Here is a 22,705-nt window from a genome sequence, read left to right on the forward strand (position 1 = left end):
CTTGAACTTGTTTTGTTCTCAACTTATCTTGAGTTTCAGATTCTCTGGAGTTAACCATTTTTGTTCTGTCCATGGTAGAGAAAACAGAAGTAAAGTGGGAACTGAGCTATGCTGCTGCCTTCTGTTGGGTACCAGTGGCACCCAGGCCTTTGTTTTTCCTCTTGCCCTGAGTGCTGCTTTACAAAACAGAATGAAACACCCCTTTTTGTTACCCAAAACGTTTGTGACAAATTTTAACTCATTCTGAGCTTTAACTTCCTGACATCCTGAATAGACCATGTTAATTTTTATATGCACCTTCATCCACCCTCCTGTTTTTCATCTTCTCTTGGTGTCTTTCTTGAATCTGAGTTTATTGGTATTTCCTGTGTAGTCATGTTGATGTGTTTAGAAATATTTCCCTTTTTTTCCTTTTCAGAATTTCATTCTTGGGAAAGTCTTGTCCCTTTTCACTGGACTTTTTTTACTTTGTATTTTACTTTTGTATTTGTATTTTACTTTGTATCTCTACTGATTTACAATCCTTATGAACTGTTGGGGTGAGGAGACAGTGTAGCATTTTGTAGACATTTATAACTTCCTTTGACTTCCTTTTTGATCTCCTTTTTGAATTAAATGTATTAAATGATAAAAGATATTTAAAATACTTTGTGAGTAGATAAAAGGTTCTGTTATTTTGGATAGCTTACTTTAAATTTGTCTTCTAATATTTTTAAGTATTTTAGCAGTTCTGCAGATGGAGGAGACAAAAGGCATAGTGGAGTTAAGTGATTTTAAAGTGATATCTTTTCAGAGAATATGAAGTTTGTGTGACTAGCTGAGGGCTCTAGTCACAGGAATATGTTCATTTGATAGATAAATAGCTCATTTGCTAAGCGCTTGCTGTGTTCTAGGCACTGAGGATAACAGTATAAGCAAGCAAGATAATTCCTGTCTTCAAGGAGTTTACATTCTAATGCAAGAAGATTCTATCTACGTAAAGAGGAACTGGAAGTTGTGGGGCGGAGTTGGCACATAGAAGACAGCTTACTATGCAGCAAGGGAGAGGTTTGACTCCAGACATGATAAGGCAAAGGCTTGTCTATCAGAGCTAAGGATGATTCTCAGGGGGTCCAAGTTTCTAGGGAAGAAGTGGGAATGATGGCTAGAGTACAGGGAGCGTGGTTTGGAGATGGTCGCAAGAAGCGAGGTGGAGGCTGAGTTTTGGACAAGATGAGGCAGACACTCGAAGTGGATTCCAAGTTTTCAATAGAGAGGAGGCCTAATTGGTGGGCAGGTGGACGTGGTTCAGAACTGGTGGCCAGAAATCCACTTGGAGAATGGGTTGTCCTTGTCTTGCTTAAGTTGTTTAGGCTTTTGTGTGTATTCATAACGTTTTATATGTAATCGTATACCTGTATGGGCCCCTTCATTAGAGGGTCTCGTGATACTTCACCTGCCAAAAAAAAGCCATCTCTTCTTTTAGAAGATTCCTCTGAAGAGCCAAGAGTAGAAAACTCAATATATAGTTTTTCTTCTGTCCTAAAGTTTTTAAGGGTAGAAGTAATGATAGATTATTTCTTCATGATAGTGACCCCAGTGGGACTAGTGAGATTGAGCGTAGGAGGTGGGTATTTCAAGGTCCTTGTCTTTGTTAAGCCGGCCAGCCCCGCTGTGAGGTGTGGCATTGAGTTCTAAAGAAGTGTTAATAGGTAGCCTTATTGGTGATAGTGCTGAGAATGATCCACATGTAAGGAAAGGGGGAAATTGGATCCTCTTTTGCCAGGATTAAGAACATTATATACCGCTCAAGGACACAATTGGGGCTACTTTGGGGGGGGCTGCGGTAAAAAAGGATTTGTTATTGTTGAACCACTGTCACTTCTAACATGCTGTTATCCGACTTTTCCCCTGTAGTGTTAGGGAAAAGGGGGTAGTTACAGTTGTGAATAATAAGTGGTTGTCAGTTATCCCCTATTTTATCACCAAGCCAGATGGTCAGTACTGGAGTCTCTTAGCTCATGTAATGTATTCCCTTTTCTATGTTAATAGTTACTAATGTGCTGCCTGTTTGTTTCTTGTTTTATTTAGGTATCATGTCCTTAGCAAGCTGCTGAGCTTCATGGCACCTATTGACCACACTACAATGAATGATGATGCCAGGTGAGTAATAGATTAATTCTGTGTCTCAAATAGCTTCATGACAGCCTGATATTGACCTATTCTACAGCCTGTCGCCCTCTCCATTTCTTCTTATCAGTTAACCATTTGTCATTGGCATCATAGCAAGGTTCTTTACGTCACATCTCTTCATGCAATCTAGCTGAACCCTTATTATAATTACTGTAAAACTAACTTGGAAATTTTCATAAACCTAGATTGCCACTGGGGGCTTTTTACCTTTAGTCCACTAGTCCCGGAACAATGGAACTCTTCACTAGGACAAAGAAAAAGATTGTGGAATCACAAGTATTGGCTTCAGGCTGTGTTTGGGCTTCACTTACCATTAGAGAAGAAGTCATTGAACTAGAGGTTGTCATCATCATTTCTTATTTTGGAAAGTACTTCCCACCCCTTTAGGAGATGATAGATAAAATGATTTTTATAATCAAAGCTAGTTAGGCCAAGTTTTTCTCCCAGCCTGGATTTTATTTTTTACATTGAGGTATATGTGTATATGGCATACTACTGTACCTGCTCCAGAAGATTCAGCTCCATCTCCTTTCCACTACATCCTGAAAAAGGCAGTCCTGTATGTTTTTTTGAAGAGACTTAGCTGCTTGGAGAGAACAAGCATTTGGCTTTTTCCAGAGCCTTAAGTTCACAATCAGGATTCTTTTACCCAGGGATGGTTTGGAGTGGACATTACCTCCCTCTGACCTCACTATGACTTCATATGAGCTCTCAAAAGAGCACCTGTATGGCTGGCTTTTAATTATTGTTGCTCTCCTCATGCCATAAAAACTGAACAGCAACACAGTTGCATCAGTCTGTCTGTGAAGGTGTTAGAGAATGATATATTGGTAATAACCTCTCCTATTTATGATTTTCAGAGTACTTGTTTTACAACAGTGCTCTGAGTTAAGTAATGCAGGTAGAAACACCTCTGTTTTACAGATGAGGAAAATAATGCTCAGAGAGGTTATGTCACTAGCCCAGAATCACATAGCTAGTAAGTGGCAGACTGTCAGACCTTTTCTCTTCACTACATTGCCTCAGGTGATACCAGTAGTTTAGCCTGATATAGATCTTAGTGATTCACACTGGTAGAAAACATTTCCTCTTTCTTGTATGACCTTATTTTGCCATAGGGGGCTTTTCTGAATGATGTCAGCATTAATTACCAAATGATAATGAGGAGTAGCAGCAAAACAATTTGAAACTTAAAACCAAAGTCTTTTAGATTTAAACAATGACGTTAATGGTACTTTTAGGACCATGTTAAAATTTCGTTTCTGCTGTTTTTAGTCCGATTTTTCTTGGGCACAACTTTACCATGGAAATAAGCTTTACAGTATTTGGCGATGAGAGTTAGAAACAATTCCCTGATGTACAGTCCTTATGGAAACAAGGTTATGGCCCTTGAATGGGGACTAATTGCTAGTTAGCCACATCGTTTTCACGCGACTGATTTATCCAGTCACAATGAAGAGATTTTGTAAAAGCCTTGTTTTATGATGATGAATTGTAGCTGGGGAACTTCTGTGTGTGGAGTTCCACCAAACTGCACTTCATTTCCATCACATCTCTGATGAATGCGATGGCATGCATCTACAGCCACATTACATCTCAGCCAGATTGGCAGAGATCTGATTGTATATGTTCACGGTGGCCTGCACGGGATGCTTTGAAGAAGAACTGGAGAGCATCTTGGCCTGTCAGTAGAGCAGTACCACAGCTTTCATTGATGGTATTTGGATTGGTATCTGGGTTTACGTCCAGAGAAGGGTAGTTGGTAAAAGCCTTTCTTTGTTTCTGTGTGAAGAACTCCTCATAGGAGCCTCATAGATTTACAGCTGGAAGGGACTTTCAAAGATGACTTAATCCAGCCTCTTCATTTTACATGTGAGGAAATTGAGGCTCAGATAAGTGGAATCCCTTGTGTAGAGACACAACAAGGGGAGGAGGTTAGGGGCAGGGCCAGAATTTGAATCCTGATCCTCTGACTCCTATGTCAGTGCTCTTTCCATCATACTATTCCTAATCCATCCTGTGTGCCATTGAGTAGGAATTGTTTGTGACATTACCTACTATCAAACCTGAGAGATGGGGAGTGTCTTCCATTGAAGTGCCCCAATTTAGGCGGAAATATCAGTGCCATGGAAAGCAGCATATTTTAGTAGAAAGTGAAAACCCTGCATTTGGCCTCAGGGGAGGGAGAGACAGAGACAGAGGCCTCCCTGGCTTGGAAACATATTTCAGATGCTTACTAGCTGGGTGTTCATAGATAGGCAAGTCAGTACCCACATCTGTCAAAGGGGAATAAGGATGCTTGCACTACCTACTGAACAAGGTTGTTCTGAGGGTGTTTCACAAACCTTAAAATGCCGTTGAAACATGTCATTCCTGTTGAGTAGCCCATTGGGAAAGAAGAAACTTAAGGAAATCTGAACCTATACACGATACTGGGCTGCCTTGGTATTTCTTCACCTGGGCATGTAGTGAAAGAGTCCTTATCTTTCATAGTTTCTAAAACCTGGTAGATTTTCAGTCATGTCCCACTGGTATCATTTTCCTCTCAGCCAACCCTGAGGGCTTCTGCCTTTTCTTAGGGCCTCACCTGGTGCCCTCAGCTCTCTTGGATTGGCCTCATTCCTACCCATTGGACCTAGCAAAATATTTCGTGTCTTTCAGGTAGTTAAACTAATAATTTTAATTGTGTCATTCATTCAACAAATATGTAGTTGAGTTACTGTGTGCAAGCTGCCACATTAGGCTTGTCTTGATTGCTGGGAATTTCTATTGTGAATAGCTATGTGTAGATAATTTAATATGATTCATTTTTACTAGTAACTCAGCCCTTTGTCTTCACAATGGGAATTTCTCTCTTTAACTCTTATTGAAACTTTACTCTTTCTCTTAACCATGTGCACAGTAGCCCAATTTGATCACCCAATTCCCTAACTAAAGCTTCTTTTCCAGGGTGTACACTGGTTGTTAATTTTTGTTAGCTTTATGTTCTGGAGGTGTCTTTTTTGTAGTAAAGGATATGTGTGACTCATGCAACTTCAGATATGTTGTTCAAATATAAAAGCCATTTGGTATCCCTCTCAGAGCATGACAAGTGGTTGCACTATGCCTCTGTACTTGCTATATTTTGGGGGGGGAGGGGCGGGACAGATGGACGCAAGGCTAATGTTGAGATTTGTTTTGCATAACTGTATATATCTGTAATGGATTTTATTTTTCTTACTTTCTCAATGGGTAGGGGAGAGGGAAGGGGAAGGGAGAGAATTTGTTACTGAAAAGAAAAATTTAGAATGAATTAAAACAAATGAGATATTATAAGGGTAACAAGGAAAAAAAAGAAAAATTTTTTTAGCTCTAAAGGATGACATATTCACTAATGACTAATATTACCATAATCTAAGTTTCAGAAGAATAAGATAGTAGAAGAGTACATACAATCGTAATCTTCCTTTCAGTCCTTAAACCGTGACTGGGTAACTTCTAGCATGGAAGACAATTTTCACTGGCACATAAGCAAGCTGTCCCTAACTAGCCCTTCCTCCCCGCCACTGATGCCAGCTTTGTGTAAGAGTCAGCAAGCAGAGAATATTGTCTTTCTGCTTGAAGGATGAGGCCTGTAAGCAGGTACTTAGACTCTCCCACTTCTGAAGTGGATGCTACCCAGACCTCCAACCCTTTCCATCCTGTACCAACACACTTTCACTTACTCTCCTTGCCTCCCAGCAGGCTAAATATAGAGGGACTAGCAGTTTAGTACACTTCTAAAACTTAGCGCCTTTTAGAAGACATGTCAAAGAATATGTGGAAAAATCATCTGATCATTTCCTTTTTTTTTGTTTTGGTTTTTTTGTTTTTTGTTTTTTAAGGTAACTGGGGTTAAGTGACTTGTCCATGGTGACACAGCTAGTAAGCATGAAGTGTTTGGTCTGAGGCCAGATTTGAACTCAGGTCCTCCTGATTTCAGTCTGTGTTCTGAGTATCAGTTCTCTTTCTGGAGGTAGATAACATCATCATGAGTCCTTTGGATTTGTGGTTGGTTATTGTGTTGATCAGTTACTCAGTCTTTCAGAGTTGATTTATTTTGCTTTTTGTCATGTTGAGTTGTTATTTCAGTCGTGTCCAATTCTCCGTGACCCTGTTTGGGGTTTCCTTGGCAAAGATACTGGAATAGTTGGCCATTTTCTTCTCCAACTCATTTTACGGGTGAGGAACTGAGGCAAACAGAGGTAAGTGGCTTGCCGAGGGTCACATAGCTAATAAATGCCTGAGACTGGATTTGAACTCAGGTCCTCCTGACACATAGCTAATAAATGTCTGAGACTGGATTTGAACTCAGGTCCTCCTGACTCCAGGGCTGGCACTATATCCGCTGTACTACCTAGCTGCCCTGAAGACTTAGACAAGACTCTCCAGGAATTATTGTTGTTATTGTTCAGTCATATCCAATTCTTCATGACCCCATTTGGGATTTAGGTACTGTAGTCTTTTGCCATTTCTTTCTCCAGTTCATTTGACAGATGAGGAAACTTAGGCAAATAGGGTTAAGTGACTTGCCCAAGGTCACACAGCTTATAAGTGTGTGAGGCTGGATTTGAACTCAGGTCTTTTTTTCCTTTCCTTTTCTTTTCTTTTTCTTTTTCTTTTATTTTTTCCCACAATTACATATCAAGAAAATTTTTAGGGGTGGAGCCAAGATGGCGGAGTGAAAGCAGTGACTTGCTTGAGCTCTCCCCCAAATCCCTCCAAATACTCATAAAAAATGGCTCTAAACAAATTCTGAAGTAGCAGAACCCACAAAAAGACAGAGTGAAACAAATTTCCAGCCCAAGACAACCTGGATAATTGATCAAAAAGGTATATCACGCCAGGCTGGGAGCACAGTGTGGCATGGGCACGCAGGCCAGACCAAATCTGGAGGACTGAATCGCGGGCAGCTGTGGAGGTTTCCAGACTCCTCAATCCGCCAATGCCAAAGACAACTTAGAAGGTCAGTGGGAAAAGTCTGTTTCTGTCGGTGGTCAGAGAGGAAGGCGGGGTTCAGCTCCATTCCCCAAGAGCGTGGCCCTGGGGGGGGGCAGCTGCTTCCCGAGCTTCCGGCCCACAGACTGAGGGGGAATCCAGTGGCTGATCAGAGAGGGACCGCAGGGATCTCTTTGCCAGTGCTGAGGCAGGAATCTCTTGCTTTGCCCGTGTGTGGATCTGGGTCACAGTTCTGGGCAGCAGTGCTGGGGTGAGGAGGAACGCTGGCGTGGTGGAGCTTGTAGTGGCTGTGGAGAGGAACCCCTCCTCACAGTTACAGGACAGAAAGGAATACTTGTGGTCACAGGCCAGGAAAGGAGTAAACACCTCTCCCCTTATCATACCACTTTGGTAGAACTACAAGTATCTCTGAAAACAGCTACACAAACCCCTGAAGCTTAGGACAGTACACTTCTCACATTGGAAGCAGACTCTTACCTTAACAAGAGTTTAAAACTCAAGTAATTGGCTGGGATCATGAGCAAGCAGCAAAAAGAGTCAGACTGGTGAAAAAGAAGATCAAAATATACAACCAGAAGAAGACAACAAAATCAAAGCTCCTACATCCAAAGCCTCCAAGAAAAATATGAATCAGTCCCAGGCCTTGGAAGAGCTCAAAAGGGATTTTGAGAAGCAAGTAAGGGAAGTAGAGGAAAAACTGGGAAGAGAAATGAGAGTGATGCAAGAAAATCATGAAAAACAAGTCAACAGCTTGCTAAAGGAGACCCAAAAAAATACTGAAGAAAATAACACCTTAAAAAACAGCCTAACCCAAATGGCAAAAGAGGTCCAAAAAGCCAATGAGGAGAAAAATGCCCTAAAAAGAAAAATTGGCCAAATGGAAAAGGAAGTCCAAAAGATTACTGAAGAAAATACTTCCTTAAAAATTGGAATAGAGCAATTGGAAATAATGACTTTATGAGAAATCAAGACACTGTAAAACAAATCCAAAAGAATGAAAAATTAGAAAACAATGTGAAATATCTCATTGGAAAAACAACTGACCTGGAAAATAGATCCAGGAGAGAGAATTTACAAATTATTGGACTATCTGAAAGCCATGATCAAAAAAGAGCCTAGACGTCATCTTTCAAGAAATTGTCAAGGAAAACTGCCCTGGTATATTAGAACCAGAGGGCAAAATAGAAATTGAAAGAATCCGCAGATGATCTCCTGAAAGAGATCCCCAAAGGAAAACTCCTAGGAATATTGTAGCCAAATTCCAGAGTTCCCAGGTCAAGTTGAGAGAAAATATTACAAGCTGCCAGAAGGAAACAGTTCAAGTAGTCTGGAAACACAATCAGGATAACACAAGATTTAGCAGCTTCTACATTAAAGGACCGCAGGGCATGGAATATAATATTCCAGAGGGCAGAGGAGATAGGATTACAACCAAGAATCACCTACCCAGCAAACCTGAGTATAATCCTTCAGGGGAAAAAATGGTCATTCAGTGAAATAGAGGACTTTCAAGCATTCCTGATTAAAAGACCAGAGCTAAACAGAAAATTTAACTTTCAAGTACAGGACTCCAGTGGAACATGAAGAGGTAAACAGGAAAGAGAAATCGTAAGAGACGTATTAAGATTGAACTGTTTACATTCCTACATGGAAAGATGATATTTGTAACTCATGAGAACTTTGTCAGTACTAGGGTAGTTGAAGGGAAAAAATTGTATGTATGTATATATAGATAGATAGAGGGCACAGGGTGAGTTGAAGATTAAGGGGTCATATCTGGAGAGTAAAATTAAGGGATGAGAGAGGATGATACTGGAGAAGAAAGGGAGAGGTAGAATGGGGTAAATTATCTCACAAAAAAAACAGAAAAGAAAAGTCTCTCACAGTGAAGGGGAAACAGGGGAAGGTGAGAGGGAATGAGGGAACCTACAAGAAAGAATAAAGAAAGTGAAAAAAATATATTTAGATCTGCTTTCAGAGTCCATAAGTTCTTTATATGGATAGGGATAGTGTTTTCCTTCATGAGTCCTTTGTACTTGTCTTAGATCATTGTGTTGCTGAGAAAAGCTGAGTCATTCACAGTTGATCATCACATGATGTTGCTGATTTTGTGAAGTGTTTCCTGGTTAAACTTAGGTCTTCTTGACTCCAGGCCAGATGCTCTGTCAGCTGCACCAGTGAGCTGCTCCACAATATTGCTGTTACTGAATAAATTATTCCCTTGATTTTGCATCAGTTCATGTAAGTTTTCCTAGGTTTTTGTGAAGCTGTCCCATTCATCATTTCTTACAGCATAGTAGTATTTCATCACATTCATATGCCATAACGTTTTAGCCATTTCCTGATTGATGAATATTCCCTCGTTTTCCAATTCTTTGTTGCCACAAAACAAGCTGCTATAATTATTTTTGTACATTTGGGCCCTTTTCTTTGTTCTTTTTGCAGGATAGACTTAGTAGTGGTATTATTGGGTCAAAGTATATGTACTGTTTAATAGCTTGGGGGCATAGTTCCAAACTGGCTTACAGAATGGTTGAACCTAGTACACAGCTCCACCACCAGTGCATTAGTGTACCTATTTTCCCATATTTCCTCCAGCATTTGTTATATTCCTTCTTTGTCATCTTAACCAATCTGATAGATATGAGGTGGTACCTCAGAATTGTTTTAATTTTCATTTTTCTAATTATTAGTAATTGAGAGCATTCTTCCATATAGCTATTGATAACTTTGATTTCTTCTGAAAACTGCTTATTCATACCCTTTGACTATCAAGTGGAGAATGGTTCTTATTCTTGTAAATATGACCCAGTTCTCTATATATTTTGGAAATGAGACCTTTGTCAGAGAAACTTGATAAAAAGATTTTCCCCTAGTTTCTTACTTATCTTCTAATTTTAGCTACATTGGTTTTGTTTGTGAAAAAAACTTTTTAATTTTACAAATCAGAATTATCCATTTTACTTTCTGTGAATGTCTTTATATTTAAGACTCTTGTCTTTTTTCTGATCACTACTCCCTTTTATTCCCTAATACCCTATCCTCCTTCCCCCATCTTCTCTTAACCCCTTTTCCTTCTACTTCCCTGTTAGGTAACGTGAATTTCTGAACCCAGCTGTATGTGTGTGTACCTGTATTCCTCCTTCCTCGAACCAGTTCAGATGAGAGTGAGGTTCAAGTGTTGCCCACTGGTGCACTCCCCCCCCCCACTTGCTCTCTCCATTGTATATTTCTTCCTTGCGTGCCTCATTTGTGTGAGATAATTCTCACTATTCTTCCTCTCCCGAGTTCTCCCAAGGCGTTCTTCCTCACCCTTCCATTCTTCTTTTGAGATCATCCAAGGATAATAAAATCAGACATCTAGGTTCTCTGTCAAATTAGACTTCCTCTAAGACCCCTAGTGATGATAAGGTTTTGAGGGGTTACATGTATCATCTAAAATGTAAACAGTTTAACCTTTTTTAGTCTCTTAGGATTTCTCACTTGTATTTACCTTTTTATGTTTTAATCCTGTGTTTGAATGTCAGCTTTTCTCTTCAGCTCTGGTTTTTCATCAAGAATGCTTGAAAGTCCCCAATTTCCTTAAATGTCTATTTTTCCTCTTGTAGGATTATACTCAGTTTTGCTGAGTAAGGTATTCTTAGTTGTAATCCTAGCTCCTTTGCCTTCCTGAATATGTTTCCAAGCCCTCTGTTTCTTTATATTGATTGCTGATAAATCTTGAGTGATCCTGACTGTGGGATCTGGGTAGTTGAATTCTTTTTTTTTTTTTTTAGTTGCTTGCAGCATTTCCTCCTTGACCTGGAAATTGTAGACTTTGGTTATGATATTCCTGAGAGTTTTCATTTTAGGGTTTTGTTTTTGGTTTTGTTTTTTTTTTTTGGGGGGGGAGGTGACCAGTGAGTTCTTTCACTTTCTATTTTGCCCTCTAATTTTAAGATATCTGGGAAGTTTTCCTTTATAATATTTTGAAATATGATGTTTAGGCTTTTATTTGGTTATGGCTTTCAGGCAGACTAATGATTCTTAAATTCCCATTCCTCAATTTGTTTTCCAGGTAATTTGTTTTTCCTGTAAGATATTTCTTTTTTTTGTTTTTTCAGCCTTTTGGCTTTGTTTATTATTTCTTGATATCTTATGCAGTCATTGGCTTCTATTTGGCCAGTTCTAATTTTTAAGTATTTATTTTTCTTGGTAAGGTTTGGTATCTCTTTTACCAATATGTTAATTCTCTTTTCATAACCTTCTTTATTAGCTCTCATTTTCCAATTTTTTCTTCTGTTGCTCTTATTTGCTTTTTAAAAATGATTTATTTTTTGGTTTTTCTAAAAATCTCTTCCTCTAACTCTTCTACAAATTCTTGTTGGGATTATGTCCAGTCTGCATTTTTCTTTAGGGCTTTGCTTATTAATGTTTTCAAGTCATTCTCCTCTTCTGTGTTTGTATCTTCAGCTTCTGTGTCACCATGGGAACTCTTATGGCCTAGATGTGAACTGAATCACCTCTCTGCTTCTGGGCTTAGAGCCACACAACTAAGTTTCTGGAATTTGTTTTATACTCTGTACTCAGCCAGGGCCTTGCACTCCATTGTGGCCTTCTCTACTCTGTATCTGACCTGGAACTGAGTAATGGGTATCAGATCTGCCAGACAGCACTCTTTGCTCCTCCTCATGCTAGGTTAGAGGTCTTCTGGGCTGTCTTTCTGTAGCAGTGCTTACTCCTTACTTACTGCTGCTGCCATGCTTCACTCCTGGCCAGCCCCTACCCTGATATCTGCAGACCTAATTGTCTTTCTGAGCTGCCCTGTGCCGGAAAAATGACTCAGTGTGACTTTTTATTAGCTTTCCAGATTAAAATAAGAATTTGAGCACATTCAGTTTAAGCAAAATGGAGTAACATTCTGGCACTCTGCTCCAAAGTATGGCATTATGGAAAACTCAGGAAAAGATTCTTTAATGCTAAGCACTAGCACCAAATGCATTGTTGTTTTACATCTTGAGTTTCAGAAAAGAAATGTACACATATAATCCAGCCTTGTAAAATGCTTTGTCAACATCACTGCCTCGTTGTTCTCGTTGTGCCCTGGAATAATAGGATTTTTGTGGGCAGTTTATCTTTGGCTTACCATTTTACGTGTGGTTGTGCACCCTAAACCTTAGTATATAGTACCACTTTGTTGTGGATACTTGCCCCACATAAGATGAGAGAGTCCTGTAACTAGCTTTACCACCACTTGCCATTTCCATCTCCTTTGTTATTTAATACAAATTGGCACTAGCCAGTGGTGAAATGATGTCTTGATATAGTTTGTGAAAGTAAGGAATTCATCATCTAATAACCCAAGATGTACTGGGTGGCACATCCTCCACATCACCACTGTATGGTGCAAAACTTGAAAGCAGGGGGCCTTTAAAGATACGGATGCTTTTTCTGAGGTTTCTTATCTCCCAAGAAGACACAGGTTATTCTGACAAGTGAAACAAGTCTGGGCAAATATGCAACATTGATCTAATCAGTAGGGAACAAGAGCAATATTTTAACTGGCGCTACCTTTTAACAGTGTCATTAAGAGCTCTCATTACTCTTTTATTAGAGGTTCCCTCTCTTTCTTATCAGATTATGGAGTGAACATAACTCATGGCACTGATTTGATCTCTTGTTAAAGAGGATTACAGCTTTGCATTAACTCGGATTGACACAGTTTATAATTCGCTTGTTGATACATGGGCTGACGGTGTCACATGTTTGACCCCCCAGCAGTGCTGTGGGAAAAGACCCCCATACATCATCATTAAAGATGGCATCCAGCACAGAACTGGGAGGCACAGGGGCCTGTTCACTAGTAACATCGGCAAGGACAAAGGAGACACTATCAAATGCAAAACTGAAACTTGGGGCAGATGTTGAAAAGAGAGTATTCCTATTGTTTCTTTTTGTTTCTTCTCCCTACGTGATTGGTTATTGTACAATCCCAAGGAAGTTGAGTGTAAAAGTTGGAGCCCTGCTGTCCACCAGGAAGTGGGCTGAAAAGGATGTTTTATGTGAACACACTGGATCCAGGACAGGAAAAAAAAAAGGCTTTTTCAAAATGGTCCTTCTGATAGTAGAACAAAACCTTCATTTCTTCAGCCGTTGTCCCAGCTGGATTTTTCTTCTTTGTTCAAGATGTCTCCCACTCTTAGACTATTCTTTCTATGCCTCATCTTCAAGGAAGATCCTTTCTTCTTTGAAAGCCCAGCTCAGATGCCACCCTGTTCATGAGGCCTGGGCACCTGGTACCCAGCCCTTGTCCTCGAACTTTTCTAAATCACTTTATATGCAGCTCTTCTTTGCTCCTATCACCTACCTTGTATCATACTTACTTACAGACACCTTATTTTCTCTGGTTAGATTGTAACTCCTTGAGGGCAGTGGCTATGTGTCATTTCTCATATTTGTATTGCTAGCTTTCATCTCAGTGCCTTGCATGTAGTTCTTTGAGACTTTAAAAGTTCAGTAATCTCCTCAATGGCATTATTTCTCTCAGTGATGCAAACTGCCCGTGCATTTTGTGTGAGTCTCGACAGTTTGCTTTCATAAATCTTTCATGAGGGGGTCCTCCCCAACACCCTGAGGTGTTCTAAATCTCTAAACAATGAAGTGGATGAGACTGTCCGTATTTCTTACGTTTATTATGTTACTGGCCCATTTCTTCTGGTCATATATGTCAGTGTGTTTGGCATATTATAGGGAAATAGTATATTCTCTCTCTCTCTCTCACACACACACACATACACACACACACACACCCCCTTAGGAATTTACAATAATTTATAGATATACTATTAATTCTAACTCTTTCATTTGTAAGGAGTGAGGGAAGACTAAGGGGTTTGTCCTTAATTTAGAGTAATGTAACTAGTAAATAACTAGATTTTGACTGTATATTTATTAAGCACTTACTATGTGCCAGGCACTGTTCTAAGCACTTTACAAATATTATCTCATTTGATCTTGGGAGCATTTAGTTTTGGAAGCATCCCTATTACTTGTTCCAGCCTTTTCCTGGTGGCATATACCTATAACTAAACTTTCCTAAGTTGGAGGGACTGGACAGGACAAAGTATCACAGAGAAGATGCTCCCCTCCCCACTGAAAAGTATGTCCTTCAGACTTTTTACCAGTTAGAAATTCATTTGTGGTAAAAGGTTTCTGTAGAAAAAAAGTGGAACTATCCCAGGTAGTGGGACAGCTAAGTGGAACAGTGGATAGAGCACCAGAGCTGTAGTCAGGAAGACCTGGGTTCAAATCCAGCCTGAGATACTTACTAGTTGTGTGATCCTGGATAAGCCACTTAATCTCTGCCTCATTTTCCACATCTGTAAAATGGGTATAATAATAGCCCCTACCTCATAGGGTTTTTGGGATGATCAAATGAGATCATATTTGTAAAGAGAATATCACAATGCTTGTCAGATAGCAAGCAGTATATGAATGTTAGATATTACTGTTATTATAAATGTTAGCTATTCTCATCAGCTGTTTGCCTCAGTTCCTCATCTGTCAGATGAGCTGGAGAAGGAAATGGCAAACTACTCCAGTGTCTTTGCCAATGACCCACTGGAGTCATGGAGTGTCAGACATGACTGAAACAACTGAACAACAACAAAATATCATCATCATAAGCCTATCAGCCATTCATTTTTAATGTAAGTTGCTTTAATCAGCTACAGTTAGCTTTTCTCCAGACTACTAGCTTGAGACTGTCAGTAAAGAAGTGATAGGCAGGAAGGGAACAATCTTCTTATCCTAGTCTCAGCTTCACCTGGATTTTCCTTTTCTTTTTTGAGATTTAGAGCTGAAAGAGACTTTAGAGGCTCTTGGATCCAACCCCCTTCTTTTACCCCTTTCCTTTTAAGGAAATTGAGACAGAGGCTAAGCATCTTGCCTAGGGTGACACAGCTAGTTAGTGTCTGAAGTGGGATTTGAACCCAGATCCACTCCAACACTGTCCACTATAACATCTCTACTGGATTTTCATCCCTGAGTTGCTGGAGTGGTAGCCTCTCAGTCTTTTCACAAAGGTCACCAGTTGGAGCTCTTTTTTGGTCCTTTTAGAGGATTGAAATAGGTTGGATTTTTCTAAATAAAAAATAGACTTCATCATTGACTAAAAGGAAAAAAGAGGTTGAACAAAATAAACTTGTACATGTAGAAAGCATGGGACTCGTATACGAAAATATGCCTACTCTAAGCCATATGAAGCAGTAAGCCAGCTAGCCTGATCCTATCTAATTGGCTTCTTAAGAAGTAGGGTGCTGATTGAAGTGGAATTTTGATTGGAGAAAGGGGGAATAATATGAGGTACTTTGGAGAAGGGCAAAAAAAAATGTCCCAGTAATTGGGGACAAATGAGAAATATGAGAGTACTGGGCATCCCAGGAAAAGAGTCAGAAGTAACGGATCCCTAGAAATGGGTGAAGAACCAGAGGGGAAGTGGCCAGAGTGCCAAACAAACATGCTGCTTTGCAGTCAGCTGTTATGGATCCTGGTTGGCATACATATGCCACTGAAGACTCTCCTTGGCACCAGCCTTAGGGTGATGACACCTGCAGCAGCTGAGTTTAGGATCTGTTCTAGAGTCTTATTTGCCTTTGTCTTGATATAATTTTGTTGTCTTTGAAGTCACCATTTCACAATGCTATATGTATTTTGTTCTCTAGTCCTTTGTCTTCATTTTCTTCTTAGTGATTGGTTAAAATTTGTATCACTCTGACCCTAGAGTACCCCAGTTTTTTATGATAGTTGGGTGCTCTGAATCTTTTTAACAGTGAAATTAAGATACATGAATTGGTGAAGATCTTGTTCAAGGTCACAAAACTAGGGATAAAACTCAGATTTTGAAACTCCTAGTTCTGCTCAGTTTTCACGATACATATATATATGGCTGCATTATTCGTTTCTTGCTTAAAATACCAACTTTGTGAAGCAGATGCTGAGGAGGATTCTATTTCAAGCTATAATCTTACAGTATTAGATGTCATCAAATTTCTGTGCTCTTAAATTTGAAATAATATAGTTTGAATTCCAGTTGCATCTGGCCTTATTATTTAGCATTTCTTTGGCATGTATATTATTTACATAGTATGTTACAGCCTTTTCCAGTGGAGCTCGGCATTCTGTGGTGACTTGAGTAGTATCAATTCAGAATTCTTGAGTATTTATCATGTCTTTGTCAGTAACTCTCTATATCATCAAGAGCAAGTGGAGACATTGTGGTGAGATGGAGAGAACCCGAGATTTGGAGTCAAAGGACCTGAGTTCTGGCCACTTCACTGCCTGGGTGACCTTGGGCAGTCTTGGTTTTCAACAAGCATTTATTAAGTGCCTGCTATGTTTCAGGCCCTGTTTCCTCACCTGTAAAATAAGGGGTTAGAATAGATGATGTTTAAGTTACTTTTGAGATCTAAATTCTGTGATCCTAAGTCATGTCTTCTCTCTACAGCTTAGTTTCCTACTCCATTAAATGGGAATAGTGCCTCTTTCTTAACTCATAAGTTTTTAAGAATGAAGTGAGGAGTTTTTTTTTAACTAATTTTTGTTTCTGTCTCCTGCTTGTACACCTCCTTCATGTCCAAATATTTATATTCTTTCTTCTCCTCTTCCTCCTCCTCCACCACCCAGGGAACCATTCCCCATAATGAAGATGAGAAAGGAAAGTGAAAAACAAAAATAGCTACTGATTCTGATAGGGAATGTAATGTTTCACACCCATAGCATCTCACCTCTCTGTTGAAGGGAGGACATTTTCACTTTTTTTCTTCAGGACCAGCCTTGATTATTATAATTAGCATTTAGTTTCCCCTTTTCCCCCATTTACATTGTGGCAGTCATCATGTATGTTGTTTTCCTGGCTTTTCCACTTTACTAAAAATTCGATGTTTGTAAAGAGCTTACTTAGCACAGTGCTTGGAACATAGTAGGTACTCTATAAATGCTTATTCCCCACCCCCTCCATTTTCCATCGGTTTATATAACTCTTCCCTATATTCTTCATATCCGTCACTTCTTATAGTACAGTAATATTATATGACATTCATGTATGACAGTTTGTCTGGCCCCAGAATAGATATTTTGTGAGCCCTTAAAAACTGTGCCCTGTCTGCTCCATTTCTTCTATTCTCACCTGTGTCACAGGCACAAGAGACTGCAAGTTTATGCCCACAGCCAACATGAAGATAGGTTCCTGTAGAAATTTTTTTTTAATTACTCCTAGATCTGTTTTTAAAAATTTCTTTTTCCCACGCTTTAAATTTGTGTTAGTTTGTGTGATATATCAAGAAGTTTATTTATGTATCAATTCCTTTAACATGGGTGGAGGTTTCTCTTTTTTCCTGTTTGACAGAGGACTGGTCAGAACCCCAGAGAGCTAACAAAGACCCTTGGCCAGAGTCATGTAAGGAACACATCGGGAAAGGGCTGACTAGAGTCGTCTGGGTCCAAGCCCTTTGCTTACTTATACTCCTCCCTCTGGGCATTTTTGAGGTTCTTTACCACTTTATGTGTAGGTGAGCTCTGTGAAAATAATTTTGCACAGATGATTAGCAAGAAGTAAACACCTATACCAACTGTATTTTATGTTGCCCCCTGGCCCTCTCTCTGATGTTTATAACTGATTGAGTTTCTGGTGGCACCTTTCTAGAAGAAATAAGGTGAAAGAAAGAGCTTTGTGAGGCCCTACTGCAGCATCAGATGGGTTGATCTGTCAATTACAAGGCTATTTGAAAGCAATGCCTTGGATTCTGTATTGCCCCAGACAAGGTACATAGTCCATATTAGGTGTGATCTTTTGTTATTTTTGGTGGTGGTATTAAGTATTAAGCCCGAAGGTTATTGTCTCGTCATGTACCTTTGAGTACAGATTGCAAGGAAGAAGAACAGTGTTTTCATTGGGATGCTATTCTTGACTATCCTGGAAATGAGGTCTGAAATGAGTGCTGACCACACCTTGGTCTTCCTCTGGGGAGCAGAACACTTTATAAACATTAACTCCTTTACCCTCTGGGCACCTGTACTTAAAAGGTAAATAGAACTGAAAGCTTTGATCAAAGACAGTTGAAGAGTTCACAGGCCATGCTTGTGTTACAGAGATCCATTGTGAAGGACCCATCCGAGGAGTATTGTTCCTGTGCCCCTGCTCCACTGTGGGCTTCTTGGATGGTGTGGATTGAACCTTTTTAGTGTGGGTCTCTTGCTGTGTGGAATCTGAAATGCTGCAAAGATGACCACTTGTCCTGTGCAGCTTCAGAGCTCCCTGCTTCTTTATAGGAAGAAGAAATCAATACACATTTTCTCTTACATGCACTCAGCAGTACCCGCCCATCTCCATCTGAGATCCTGAGCCTGCGGGGAGGGAACATGGTATATGGAGCAGAGCCCAGTTAGCTCTCAGGTGAAGGAAATGCAAACTGCTCATTATATTCTTGAGAATTGTATTTTTAAAAGCAATTCATATGATTGACTTAGGTAACAAGATTCTTGGCTTGAGTGAGTAGTTAGTGGGTATGGACTGGGTAGGAGTTGACTTCCGCAAGAGGGAATGAGGGCCAGAACATTATTGTGCCACCCAGCGAGTTGTCTTTGCTGGGTAAATGCCCAACAGCTAAAATAATCAAATAGCTATAGAAGTAGCATTGGTAGTAGAGTCTCAGCTAAGTCTTGCCAGGGAACAAAGGCAGGGCCTAAGTTCACCTTTTCTTTTCCTAAAGAATTTTTTCTCTAGAAGGGTGAATTAGAAGGCATAGCACAAAGAGGATTGGCAGGAATGGAGGGTGATAATTTATGTGCAGTAATTTAATATGCTTGCTAACTACTAATAGGCCAGTTGTGTTGACTTACCCCTCATTTTTCCTCTGTGGGCCCCTTCCCCCAGCCCCATTAGAAGACTAATGCAGAAAATACATGAAGTCTGTCAGAATTTTTTCTTATAGATTCTTTTATAGGAACTATCACTGCTAGTATAAGATTTTCTAGTTTTAAAGAACTTTAGAGATGTTGGAATCATAGGGTTTAGGGCTGGAAGCCCCTTATTGCACAAATAAGGAACCCGAGTCACAAAATGGTGAAGTGATTCTCTCCAGGTCTTATAGCTCATATGTTGCAAAATTGAGACTTGACCCTCCATCTTTTGCCTTCAAACTTTTCCTTCTGCATCATGCTATACAGAAGCCAAATAGAAAAGACTGACAGCGATTACGCCCTCCCTGGAATGCCCTCCTTCCTCATCTTGCCCCAGATGCCACCTTGCGCATGAAACCTGTGCTCATTCTCTGAATTCTACAGCCCTCCCTTTGTGTTTATTTTGCATAGTCAGGCGGTTCAGCTGTAACCAGATATATATGTTCCTAAAAATTACCTCCGAATCAGTTATACCACGTCATGCAATGGAAATAGTACTTAGGGGAACAGTATGGGAACACTGACCCCGGCAAAGCCATTGCAACCAAAGGGAGGAACGGTCACCCATTGGGTCTCCGATGATATCAGCCATTGGCCCCTTGAGGTGCAGAGGTGGGATTATCCTCTGGTGGGATTACCTCCCGGTCAGAACAGGAGACTTTTGATCCTATCTCTTCTATGAGGTGCCTCAGGGGACTTCCCTCCTTCCCCCATCCCAAGTGCTGGGTCCATTCCACAGGGGTGGTGATCTCAGCTAGGCTTTTCCTTGAGCATGTGGCCAAGGGTCAAAACGGATCTGGTCATTGTCACGTATATTCAGGGGTAGGTGAGGGGCTGTTCAGGGTCTCTCTGTCTTCCCTTCTGTTTAGTGCCTGCCTCTTTAGGCCCCCCACCTCTTGATTTTGTGGAATGTTATATATCCCTCTAAAGTAACTCACTACATTCTGGGTTGTTCCCTACCCCTCACCCTTCTGGGAGGCATGAGTGGCATGTCTGTCTTTCCTTTCCTTCCATGGCCTCTCCAGGTCACCACCTCTCAACCCTATTCTTCCCTAGTGAATAGCTCTCACTGAATCCTGAGTTTGTATCCTCCCTCCAGAATCTGTCTGTATAGGTCACTCCCTTGATGCATGTCTGAGTCATCATAGGATCTGTTCTTGGGTAATGGAGACTCTTTGGGGGGATGTCTTCCTGTCACCTCTCACTCCCTTGAATGTTATCACCAGTAGTTGTAACTGGAGTATCCAGGATTAGTGGATCACACACACACACACACACACACACACACACACACACACACACACACACACACCCATGGTGCAGTTTTCCTCAGTAGTGAAATTGTGTATCAGAAGATGCAAAATTCACGTTATGCTCAAACTGTTCCTTAATCGTGTTTTCAATGCAAGTGTTACAGCAGAACTTTCTGTACTTACCTGTACTGTTGTCTGATGGCTCCTGATAGATGGTGAGCTCCTTGAGAGCAAGCGTGGCTTCATCCTAGCAGTCACAATGCCCAGCACTGCCATTTATAGGTGCTTGTTAGCTCATGGATGCTAGTGACACCGCAGCAAGGTCAAATGAGTAATAGATAGAAAACAATCTTGAGTTGACTGAGAAGGAGGAGCCACGGGAATCCAGAGTGATGGTGATATGATTGAAACAGTGGTCTAGGGAAAAGGCTGGTGATGGCGGCAGCACCCTAGAGTTAGGCAGCTTTATTGGACCAGTCTGCAAAGCTCTCTGCTTCAGTCTTCCATTGCTTAAATGAATGTAGCATTACTTATTTGTACGATAGGAGTATTATAAGTGAGAAGCACTGACTTTGGGCTGTAAAATGACGACATCCATAGCTGTTGGGCAGTCCTCTGTGGTCTCTAGTACCTGGCATTAGATGCCTTGAATTGGCATTTTGGAGTGCAGAAGAAGAGGGCTAGTTTGAAGTGATGACAGAAGGAGCAACTCCTTGGCAAAAGTGTGAAGCAGGGGCTAAAGTAAATTGCTTGTACATGGGTTGTGATTCCTAAGAATGGTTTCCTGGAGCGCCTAAAAACCTTTTCCCTCTTCCTGGCTGTTATTTTGGTTCACATGCCTTTCAGCCATGGAGCGCCCAAATGTGTCCTATTATTTTTCATGCCTTTGCCGCATCGTAGAGGATGGCTCTCTTCTAAACTGTGATGACATGGAAGGTAAGGCCCTCGCCTGCACATGGAGATGGGATGATTTAAGCTGCATAGCATATTTTTACTGGGTGTTTACCTCAGAAGTTGCATCATTAGGGTTGGTACCCTGTCTTCAAGTGGAGTGGGGGCTGTGTTTCCTCTCACACTCAGTAGTATTAGCAGACTGCCAGTCAGCAACAGCACTGCCGCTGCATTAGAGGTGTTTCGGCCTTCACAGATAGGAGTTAAATGCAAACTGGGAGATGCTCAACTGAGCTGCCCCCTCCAATGTACGGGGTCATTGTGCAGTGCCCATGATGTGGATTCTAATGTAACGGCAGTGTCCTGTCTCACCCCCAATTCAGTTGGAGGAAGTGATTCACATCTAAGCAGTGAAGCATCCCTTGGCTTTTAACAGGAGCTGTTAGAGGGGCCGGTGTTTGAACAAGGAGCTTCATCTTCTCAAAGCTGGCAGTCACAAAACCGTAAACACAACACGGACCAACTCTATTGCCTAGAATCGTGGTGGTTTGACATTATTTAATATTAAACATCTCCAGCAAGGCGGGGAGCTCTGCAGCTCAGCTACGGAATAAAAATAAATAAAAATAAAGAGAAAACCCTGTTAAAAGCAGCAAGATGATTTGTCATCTTTCCTTTGTGAGGCAATTTGTCTTTACTCGCATCAAATCTGTTAAAACAGTCAAACTGTGAAAGTGGAAATCATCTTAGGAATATAGAATATTAATGCACAGGAAAAGAGGAGAGGTCCCTTTTGTCTGAAGAATGTCTCTCCCTCTTTTTGAAATCTGAAGGAGGCAATTTCTTTTTCTTTGGCAATTGTCTTGTGAATGCTGAGAATGTGAACCTGATGTCAGGGAAGGGAGAGCTGCAAGTACTGTATTCCTTCTTCCATCGGTACACGTCCAGTCTTCGATAAGGGGTCCAGATGAAAGCTAGAACAGAGTCCTTACTGGCTTGTTCGGGGCTGGATTTCTGATGTGGAGATGTGATTGGAGAAGGAAAGAGCCAAGAAGGAAGTATATAGCTGATGAAATGAGGTTACCAGGAAGGTGTCAATTTTGAACTGCTTTGAGGTTAATGAAGGTATAGGATTGAGGGAAGAAATATTTATAAATAAACTATTGTTGCTACCCATATCTATTTGCTCTCTCCCCTCCTCTCCAGTCTCCTTTGTTTGGGGTCTGATCTTGCTTCTTAAAAATTTATAAATCTTGTGTCTGATCTTTAGGAGACAGGCCGGAGGTCACATGTCAGCATCTGTAATTTAAAGCTGCAGGGCTAAAAGCATTTGCAGGGACTTGAAGGACCTAGTTTTGACCTGACCAAAAGAGCGAATTGAAACAGCTCTTCTTGAGTCTCCTTCAAGCGCTGGGGAGGCTGGTGATGAGAGCTGTCACACTGGGTAATTTATGGGCTCCGGTTTGCTTGGAGTG

General features: G+C 40.7%; 1 protein-coding gene across 3 annotated transcripts in view; it reads left to right on the forward strand.

The window, feature by feature from the left end:
• AATF (apoptosis antagonizing transcription factor) overlaps positions 1-22,705 on the forward strand; it is a 123,450-nt gene that overhangs the window by 70,390 nt on the left and 30,355 nt on the right. For all 3 annotated transcript variants that reach the window (XM_020991781.2, XM_020991783.2, XM_020991782.2), the window contains exon 11: positions 2,071-2,142. In XM_020991781.2, the coding sequence (XP_020847440.1) occupies positions 2,071-2,142 (72 nt within the window). The remainder of the gene's footprint in view (positions 1-2,070; positions 2,143-22,705) is intronic.

This window comes from Phascolarctos cinereus, unplaced genomic scaffold (assembly GCF_003287225.1).
Source record: "Phascolarctos cinereus isolate Bilbo 61053 unplaced genomic scaffold, phaCin_HiC Scaffold_5;HRSCAF=322, whole genome shotgun sequence".
Taxonomy (NCBI): Eukaryota; Metazoa; Chordata; class Mammalia; order Diprotodontia; family Phascolarctidae; genus Phascolarctos; species Phascolarctos cinereus.